General features: G+C 37.3%; 1 protein-coding gene across 6 annotated transcripts in view; it reads left to right on the top strand.

Moving 5' to 3' along the window:
• Positions 1 to 10,758, top strand: part of RASAL2 (RAS protein activator like 2) — a 168,568-nt gene that overhangs the window by 110,043 nt on the left and 47,767 nt on the right. For all 6 annotated transcript variants that reach the window (XM_014528353.1, XM_014528352.1, XM_014528356.1 and 3 more), the window contains one exon: positions 9,970 to 10,079. In XM_014528353.1, the coding sequence (XP_014383839.1) occupies positions 9,970 to 10,079 (110 nt within the window). The remainder of the gene's footprint in view (positions 1 to 9,969; positions 10,080 to 10,758) is intronic.

The raw sequence follows: 10,758 nt of genomic DNA, 5'->3' as shown, positions 1-10,758 counted from the left end.
CCCCCAACCGCCCCCCCCCCCCCGTGGGCCTGGTCACCCCACACAGTCTGCTGTTCAGTCATTTGGTAGCCCCTCACTAACCCCCTGCTGGCCTGGTCGCCCCATGCAGCCTGGTGTTCAGTTGTTTGGTCATCCCTCACTAACCCCCCTGCTGGCTTGGTCGCCCCACTCAGCCTGTTCGGTCGTCCGTTCGGTTGTTTCAGATGTGACGGCCCTTGGCTCTTTATATATACAGATATGGCATGTTTGCATTTGTATGCACACTACCATAATTTTGCCTGTTATAAGACATATAGTTATATACATTTTTACTCAAGCATATAAACATAAGAAACATGACATTTGGTTTTAAAAGAAGAAAGCAAATTATGGCAGGCATATATATGGAATATTTTTATTTTTTGCAAATTTTCCCACCTGAAGAGTTATTCATATCTTATATAGTGTGCTTTATAATCTCTTTCATAAGTTCATGTCTATTAAATAAACTGCTTGATCTTTTTCATTTTGTGTATAGTCCATCTCTGCCTCTGCATTCTTAGAAGATGTTTTATATGTGGGCTAGTTTAATGGGATAATGCTGAGATTTCCCCATTAGAAGGATCTTTCTATTACTGTATAAGAGTGAAATTAATGATCACTACATCAGAAATAGAAAGCGATGATATTTGGGAGAATCTTCTTCTAAACAGTCCTCTGTATTCCACTGATGCTTATTTCTGATGTCCCACAGTAATTTAAAATCAGTTCAACTCAAATTGTATTTACTTATGTTTTTCCCAAAAACTCCTTCCCCCTGTATTTCTAACTTTGTAGTACTACAAATTTCTTCAGTCCTCAGAGACAAAAAGCTGAAGAGCCATAGTATTCCTTTCTTTTTCCCCCCAAATTCAGTCCTCAGATCTTTGTCTTCAAATTCATCCATCCCGGACCCACTGCCACTCACAGACTTTGATTATCAGCCTTACTATTCTTCCCATGAACCATTTCCAAGCCAGCTTCGTGAGCATGAGACCAGTACAGCGCACAGGGCCTGCTCTCAGAGAGCCCTGTGCATGAGGTTTAATGCTCTGCAATTGCCATCTCAAAATTCTTAATGATTCATCTTTAAGTTTGTGTTTTGTAACTGAAGTCCAATGGGACAATGAGCATGTGCAAGGCACAGTCCCACCTCCTGCTGCCTCCGTGGAATGGAATCTACACTGCCCACATCCCCACCCCTAGAGCCCCAGCCAGCCTTCCCTCTCTGCCTCACCTAGCCATGACTGACACTTTCTGATCCTGGCAGGATCCTGTGCACAAACGTGGGAAAAGTAGGGTTTGAGAAGCGCACTCTGTGTTGTCTCATCTCAGGAGAAGGGTTTGGCGGGCCCTCCTTGCCCCTGCCTGTCAGCATCACTGATGTCTGGCAGGTGACCAGAGGCCACAACTCAGTTGGGACAAGCCTCTTGCCCATCCCCAATCCAGATATCTAGTGACTTGCAGTGACAGCCGTGGAAAGAGAAAAGGCCTGGCTCAATTTCCCTGCCCCAGGCCAGGGCATGGCAGGTGGATTTGGTGGCTGGGGAGAGGCAACCTGGCAGCCAGTGGGCCACCCACATAGTGAGTCATGGGCTATGGGATCCAAGTAGGAAGGTCTGCACTTGTTCTGTGCCCGAGGGAGCCTGGCAATAAATAGCAAATTAAAAACACCATAGCAGATGGAGGGAGATATCAAATTAGTGCTTTACTAGGAGCCAAGGGGCAAGGAAGGGATTAACTATTGAAAATTTTATGATTTCGGGGGTGATAGAAATTTTCTCTGTCTCAATTGTGGTAGTATACATTTGTCAAAACTCATCAAGCTACTCAACTAAAAACAGTGAATTTTGCCTTTTGTATATTATACCTACATAAACCTAATGTTTTAAAAGAAATGATACATTTAAAACATAATACATTAGAGTTAAAAGTCAAAGGCCTGAAAAAATGTAATAGGAAGGTAATCAAAAGGAACCTGATATTACAGTGCCCTATCAAATAAAAATGAACCTCTAAGACAAAGAGTATTTTTAGGGATAGAGACGGTATGCTAAATATCTTCCATTTGCCCCCCATAGCAAATCTTGACCTAGCAATAGGTTTTTTTTCTTTATTGATTAAGGTATTACATATGTGTCATTGCCCCCCACACCCTCACGCATGCCCTCACCCCCCTGGTGTCTGTGTCCATTGGTTAGGCTTATATGCATGCATATAAGTCCTTTGCTTGATCTCTCCCCCTTACCCCCACCCTCCCCTACCTTCCCTCTGAGGTTTGATGGTCTGATTGATGCTTTTCTGTCTCTGGATCTGTTTTTGTTCATCAGTTTATGTTGTTCATTATATTCCACAAATGAGTGAGATCGTGTGATATTTATCTTTCTCTGACTGGCTTATTTCACTTAGCATAATGCTCTCCAGTTCTATCCATGCTGTTGCAAATGGTAAGAATTCCTTCTTTTTTACTGCAGCGTAGTATTCCATGTGTAGATGTACCACAGTTTTTTAATCCACTCATCTGCTGATGGCCACTTAGGCTGTTTCCAAATCTTACCTATGGTAAATTGTGCTGCTATGAACATAGGGGTGCCTATATCCTTTCTGATTGGTGTTTCTAGTTTCTTGGGATATATTCCTAGAAGTGGGATCTCTGGGTCAAATGGGAGTCAACGTTTATTATTATAATATCTGTTATCTATTATAATATACACATATTTCACTTTTATATTCTAATTTAACCTAATAGAATCAAGATCTGATTAAAGGATGTTTAATATGTTAATTTCTCTGTTTTTATATTTTTAAAAGTTTCATAATAAAAGTTTTATTTTGCTTAATAAAAGAGAAGCTTTGGTTGTTTATCACAAATACACACACAGAGATTCTGAAGCATCAGCTCTGGTCTAGGGAAACAATTTTAATTTATGATAAAACCTTTTCTTTTGATGTTTAAAGTTGCAAAACAAAAACAAAAAAAAACAACGCTTATCCAAAACCTGAACACCTCCACTAGGGGAGAAATTACCCACATTGAAACTGCTTGTGAACTGTAATGCACCTTGTATCTGTTTGTTATTTCATTATTATTCTTACCCAGAGTTTCCCTTCCTGTCTTGGATTTCCAATACCTGGAAGGTAAACTAAGTAAATAAAATATGATGATTGGAAAATGGAGTTTCCCAAGGGTAATTTTCAGTTACCCTTCCTTTTCCCCTTTTCTTATTAATTTTCTACAGTTAGATTTCGGTCAACATTTATTGAACATCTACAAGTTTCTAAGTTATATTAAGAGATCAAGGAAGGGAATAATTTATACATGACATAGCCCTTCTTCTGGGGTAATTACAGTCCTTAATATGAACTGCTAAAGTATGTAGAATACACAGAGATTAATTTATTAATTAAACTAAAACTTTAAAAGCAAGAATGAAAACAATTCTCACCTGGGTCTTTCTAGTTGACAAGGTGGCATTTCCTTAGTGTGAGTCATATATACCATTTTAAGGAACTATTCAAATTAATCACCTAAAATTGTACAATCCCTTGTGTGGTCGCTGAAATGAAAGCCTCAGACAGGATTGAAGCAGGGTTCTGCTGCACATCACTGTGCTTTTGTGGGAAAGGTGATGACATGTTTCTCTGCCTCCACTTCACCATGTCTTAAGGGAACAGAAACGCTAGGACACTGGCAAGTCAGCGTCTCTTATGGCCACCACTGAGGCTTCGAAGCGTGGTTGCCTGGCAGCAGTTCTATTTCAGTTACCAATGATGCCCTGGTAGCCAAGTTTAGTCTTCGGGGGTTACTCCAGTTTGCAGGTGGTGAATAACTTTTGTCATTATCTTAACATTTACCAAGCTACCGAGAAAGGCAGCATTTGGCTCTTTCCTGGCAGTTGCTAATTTTAAGCCTTATTTTGACAGAAAATAGTGAGTACCAACTAATTAAAGTTGTATCAATTGCGATGACAACTTTGCTGTTTAAAATGATAAGCTGTACACTCTTTTTAAGAATTGTACTCTTTAAGAATCAGCATTTCAGAGGAGAATTAGATGAGGTAGACTTTCTTTCTAGGTTTATTAATATTATTTCAGATTAGGTTGGTGTCAGTGAGAAGAATGAGATCAGTTCATTTGTAGTCTTTTCCTTTGTTTCCATTTATGCTGTTGGGTTTCTAGAGTGTGCTTGTAGGAGCATCCTTTACTCTTCACATTAACATAATATATAAACATCATAACTTTAGGTAAAAGAAAGAGAAGCATCTTCCTCTTGGCATCTATTTTTAAATTTTATATTTGGATTTTTTTCTCAGTGTCCATATAATCATTTGCATATGAAAAGAATATCATTAGGGTTTCAATTTAGTTTAATTATACAGATAGGAGTCCTAGGGGCACATTTTTCTAAGTTGGTTGTCACACTAGTGGGTTTTTTGTTTGTTCATAGTTTTTAACATACTGCATTTCTGCTTCTTTGTGGTATATAACTATATAATAAGATATGTGTAGAAATTAATTATAGTACGTAGAGTATTTGAAGAGGAATTAGAATGTGGCATCAGTTAAATAGTACTACATATTGGAAAGCACCTGGCCAGTTCTTGATACCCAGGAAAGCTTCAGAAAATTCATCCAGTCAACAAATGTTTATGGAACATTTATAGTGTACCAGGTATCACTGTAGGCACTGGCATACATCACTGAACAAAACATCCAAAACTCCTGGCTACTGTGGAACTTCTAGTTTCCTTCCCTTCCTTTGTGGAGTAGTTTCTAGGAGGAAAAATTGTGATTTCACCCAGCCTATTCAGTAGTCTCACTCTAGATTCACATTCAGTTAATACTTACAAATACCCATTTTCCGTTACTTTTAAAGTACTTTTGTATTCGGTTATCTTATTCTTTGGAATGGTCCTAGGAAAAAGGATTTTTTTAAATCCTCATTTTATAAATAAGGAATCAGAAACTTAGAAATTGGAGCCAGTATTTGAAGCCGCACTTTCTGATTCAGAGTTCCCTGCTCTTTCTATTATGGCACTTGCAGCAAAAACAGCATGATGGCTTTTATTCATTCCACTGTCTATTTTATTTCAGTTCTGCAAACATTTGTAGAACTGAATGCCAGATCTCAGACCTGTTCTGGGAATGCAAAGACTGTTTAGTCCCTGCCCTGAGGAGTTCAGGGTTTAGTAGGGAAGACTGTTGGCATATAAGTAGGCATGCAGTGTGCTAAGTGTAAGGCTAATGCTATTTATAGATACTTGGAAGTACAGAGGAGGGGCACCTAATCTAGAACAAGGTTCAGGACGTGTCCAAAAAGACACACTGGAGGAGATCATCCCTGAGCTGAGTCTGAACGAGTAACTTGGCCAAGGACAAGGGAGGAAATATGAGCAACAGCAGAATGTAGAGAAGTGTATAGGCTTTTAGAGTTGCTGGAGTGTAAAGCATGAAGCAAGAAATGACCAGGGATCAGGCTTGAGTGGTTAGTAGAAACCAGATGAAACCATATCCTACAGGCAGAACTTTACCAGGACCACTTGTATAGGTACCTTTAAATCAGTTATCCACCCCAGTCCAGTCAGCTATAGCCAGAGCAGAAGAATTGCAAAGCATAGCGACTTGTACTTAAGGAATTGCTCAGAAGGGGACCATTGGGAAAATGGGCATGTCATACACTCTGAGGCTCCTGGAGTAGGTAATGTTGCTGGAAGGCTCAGTGCATAGTTGGTCCAGGACAGAAGACTGGCCTAGCTTGGAGATAGTGAATTTTTAGTGGCATCAGTATGTTTGCCTATGTGGTCTTCCTGAATGGCTTAGGCATGGGATCAGAATTTAAACATTGGTCCAGTTTTTTATTTTGGGTAGCTGATCATTAAGAGAATGGAGGTTGTTGGTTATTAAATAGCTTCAAATGATTGACCATGTTGGATAGAAAACAGGGACAGGGAAAAATGGGATGATCAAGAGACTGGAGGTTTCTGTGAAGTTGAAGAGCAGATGTATTGGGAGAAATATATGGTTAGGAAGAAAGGTCAAAGGTGAAGATTACTGCTTAAGATGACTGAGGTGGAGATTCTCTGAATGATGATAAGATCTAGGTTATGACTCTAGGAGTGGGTGGCTGGAGAGGAGGATAAGGATTTTGGAGTCAAGGAATTGTGAAGCAAGGATAGTAGATGGATCACTACCTGGTTATTTACTAGTATGGTGTTAGGAGTCAAGAGATGGAAATATTGCAAGCTAGGGGCTAATGTCCTTAATGAATAAAGGAAATTGAAGGAGAGATTAATTCATGAGAACAGCAAAGAATAATAAAGGATACTAAATCAAGATGGTGTGAACCTCAAGAATATGCTTTATTTCAAACCAGAATTTTATGGAATAAAATTATCTTATGAAATAATAATTTGACTCCAAACCATTATTTTATGGAATAATGTTTTGGAAGCTGTCATGATGGTAAGCTTGGAAGATCCTAGCACCTCAGCCTGGGTACCACCGAATATTGGACAAAGGAGAATGAAAAACTTCCATCATATAGCGCTCTAAGCTAAACTGTATTCTTAGGTGAAAACCATGTTTCAGTCATGTCAAGAAGATGAAAAAAAAGAATTTTATATAGCAGATTCTACTACCTCTGTGAAATATCACGGCTATTTTAAAGTTTCCTTTATCTGTGTTCCACAAACAACCATAATTTCATGTATATAGTTACCAGATATTTATTGAACACTAAATAAGGTTTAGACACTGTGGCAGAAATTAGATAGATATATAGCCCTATACTTACCTTCAAAAGTTTAAAAGACAGTGGAAGCAATAATTATACATTAATAGCTGGATAAACTGGCTTTCTTATCTTACTTTCCACTACTCCTAATCATACGCCAGCCAGACTAAATCTACTTAATGTATAACCTGTGTGTTCTTACCTCCATGCCATTTCTCATGCTGTAGTCCTTGGCACCCCCAAACCTAAATTCAGTCTATCTTTCGGGTCTAGCATATTCCATTCTTCCATAAAATTTCCACTTATTTCTCCAGATGATGTAACCTCTTTTTCAACATTCTCAAAAGAATACAGCATGATAGTCTGTGAAAAAACATGAATGACAACTCCTCTGAGTCATACAGTAGCTTAGAGAATGAAGAAGCATTAGGACTACCTTAACCAATTTATTTTGTGTATATTCTTTTTATGAAGATACTATGTGATATGTGACAAAATCTGCCTAAGTACATTTTTTTAAATTTCCTTAACACAGAATAAAAGATCTCAGTGATAAAGCATTTTGTTATAGTTTAATTGGCAGCTTTATTCTTAGCATACATAAAATAACGGTATGACAATCAGTGGTGTGCTAGATTCAAAGAAATAAGGTAACTTTTATTTTGTTATTAAATATGCCAGGCATTAAGAATGTGTATCTTCCTAATTGTGTCATACATATTTATATTTAGTTTCTAGATCCTATATTATATGAACTCCTTGAGGGTAGAGTATGTGTTTGTTTTATCTTTGAATCTCTATAACACCTAGTACATTGCTTTACATAAAATAAATGGACATAAAATAGAAATAAAATTTAAATAGACACAAGATAAGTGTTTATTAAATAAATGGATTAAATGAAGTATTCTATAAGTGCCACAAAAGGGGCAAGTTAGAGTACTATATGAGTGAACATTTAGTATGTTCTCACTTAACTGCTTAACTGTGTTTGTTAGAAATGTATTTATATATGGTGTTTGGTCAAGCCCTGGGCTGGATCTCAACTTACGCCAGTGGTTTTTTTAAACAACTGTAAACAAATCCTAATAGATTTCTATAAACTTAGGTCTGGTTTGCTGACTACAGTTCTGAGCAAATGTAGTGACTTGTTGAATCAGAGACAGTGTAAATAAATAAGCCTTTACCTTGGAGAACAAATAAAAGTGACTTTTCCTAATTACGCTATGATTTGTACAGGAGACCAGACAAATGCCTGTCTCCAAGAAATATGGTCTTTAAATGACAGCCTTGTCAATCAATCTCTGTAAACCCATAATAAACAAAACAAACAAACAAAAATAGCCTAGGGGATAAAAACAGCCTAAGGAATTTGTCTACGTGGTATTTTCTAGAAATTTTTACTGTTATTCTTTGGTATATAAGAACAATGAGAAATGGCATAAGCATTTTTTTTTAGTCAGCAAAATGGTTCTACTTTTGATTTAAATAAATTTGTTTCCATTTTTTCTATTGGAAAGAATGCCTGTGTGTTTACAAAACACTTGACATAGAAGAATACTGTAGTAGTCCACTCTGCTGATTCATTAAATATTTCCAGTTCTCTTTTTAGATACATGGTAGGATTGCACATCCTTTCCGTATTAAAATTAGGTGTGGGCATGTGACCTTTTATGTCCAGTGGAATGATACCATAAGTGACATGAAGTTTTAACAGCTGTTACATAATTTGTTGCATTTCCTTTATCCTGTTGCAGAAAGTATAGGAGCACATGGATGGAGCTTCTCTTAGCGAAAGTCTCTGTGTCAGAACAGTATAAAGCTGGGTCTCCAACTTAATTGATCTGCTTATAGACATGTAGCATGGTTTATACCACTAAGATTGTGGAGTTATTAGATAAGCATAACCTCGCTTACCCTGATTAATATAGCCTTCACCCCAAAATAGTGGATATGGTGGTAACTAAAAAAATATAAAAGGTTTGACATGCTGATATTTCTTTTTCTTCCTTATGGAAATATATACTGGACATAGCTTCTATAAGAATAATAATCTCAAGGTGATTAGGATCATTTTCCATGTGTCAAAATACTTTGAATTATAACATTCTCTCAAGGCATTTTGATATATTCTATAAGGTGTCCTTTCATTTGCCCACAATAGAATTGTTTCTTGAAAACAGTGGCCATTGTCATTCATTCCTGTGTTTATCCTTTTACTCAACAAACCTTTTAAAAAATGTTTTATTGATTTCAGAGAGGAGGGGAGAGGGAGAGAGAGATAGAAACATCAGTGATGAGAGAATCATTGACCGGCTGTCTCCTGCATATCCCCTACACTGGGGATTGAGCCTGCAACCCAGCCATGTGCCCTTGGCCAGAATCAAACCCGGGACCCCTTCAGTCTGCAGGCTGGTGCTCTATCTACTGACCCAAATCTGTTAGAGCCAACAAACTTTTTATTGAAAGACCATTATTTACCAGGTGCTAAGACTAGGAAGATGTTCAAGAACTTTAGATAGTTTGGTGGAAAGTGGCAGGAGGCAAGCAGGGGCCAAAAACTATAAAGGACTTTGTTCTTCTGAAGTTTAGATACTTTGGTGGTTTCATAAATGATACTTATTTCATTTTAAAATAGTTTCTCTACATTTGAAACTTAATTTTACAAATATATCCAACTTGATATAGACCAAGTTTTAACACTTTTGAGACCACCAACATATTAATCTGTACTGATTACTTAATTTTTTTTTTTACTCCCTCAATGAACCAAGTAACTTCTCACCTCAGGGCCTTTGTATATGCTGTTCTCTTTCTGTTTTTCTTTAAATTAGTTCAGAAAATTACTGGATCCTATTTCTATTGAAATTGCTGACACCATCTTCTATATTTTTCTATATTATGTTATGTTTTTTAAAATATGTTGTTAGAATTAGTTTTTCTACTATTGCTAGTATAGAAACTATTAAAGAAATAAGAAATTAAGTGCTATCAAAAAGTTTAATTATCCCAATTATGATAGAAGAAAAAAATGTGATCTCATTATCAAGTGGTTTCAAGCAACTATTATTTACAAATTAAAAAATTAAATGCTGAGCTCTGTTTCTGGTCTTCATTATAAAAATATGAATATCATTTGCAAAGGTAGTGGAGAAGAATTTGGAGACAGCAGGGTTCCCTTCTGGTTCTCTCCCATCACCTCTGCCTTTTCATTCTAGGGGTTCTTCAGCAAGCGCCTGAAAGGCTCCATCAAGAGGACCAAAAGTCAATCAAAGCTTGACAGAAACACGAGCTTTCGGCTTCCATCCCTTCGCAATACAGATGACAGGTAGGAAGTTAACTTGCTTAAAACAGAAAAAGCAGTTTTACAGTGGGTTTTGTTTGATAAGGCATGTTGGTCATCTGTAACTTTGCATCATTGACAATTGGAAATATCCAATACAAAACTTACTTTTTTGTCTTGCTCAGGTTAAAGCAAGGTCCAAAATGTTGGCTCAAATACCTAGCCAGTTTAAGAATCTTATAATATTAGAGAATGTATGGATACATAGTGCTGTTTTATAGAATCAAGTTCTACTGGTCAGAGATATGCCTTTTTTTTTTTATAGAATGACTATAAGGGATGATGATGATGATGATAGCTAACATTTTTATGGGCACTGTACCAAATGCTTTATATACATTATCTTGTTTAATCTTTATAATAATCCTATACGATATGAAGTTAACCTCTTATCTAATCTAATAAAAGAGAAACATGCAAATTGACTGTACCTTTGCTACGCCCCAAGCCACACCCACCAGCCAATCAGAGTGACTGTATGCAAATTAACCCAACCAAGATGGCGGCCAGCAGCCATGGAGCTGGAGCAATCAGGAGGCTTGGTTGCCCCAGCAATGGAGGAAGCCAAGCTTCCCGCTTGCCCTGGCCGGCTGTGGCCTCTGCTAAAGGCAACAAAGTTTCAATTATAGAAGATAAATAAATCCCAGATACCTGCTTCCAGCCA

The sequence above is a fragment of the Myotis brandtii genome, unplaced genomic scaffold (genome assembly GCF_000412655.1).
Source record: "Myotis brandtii unplaced genomic scaffold, ASM41265v1 scaffold630, whole genome shotgun sequence".
NCBI lineage: Eukaryota > Metazoa > Chordata > Mammalia > Chiroptera > Vespertilionidae > Myotis > Myotis brandtii.
Note: the sequence above shows the minus strand (reverse complement) of the source record. Positions and strands in the feature narration are given on the sequence as shown.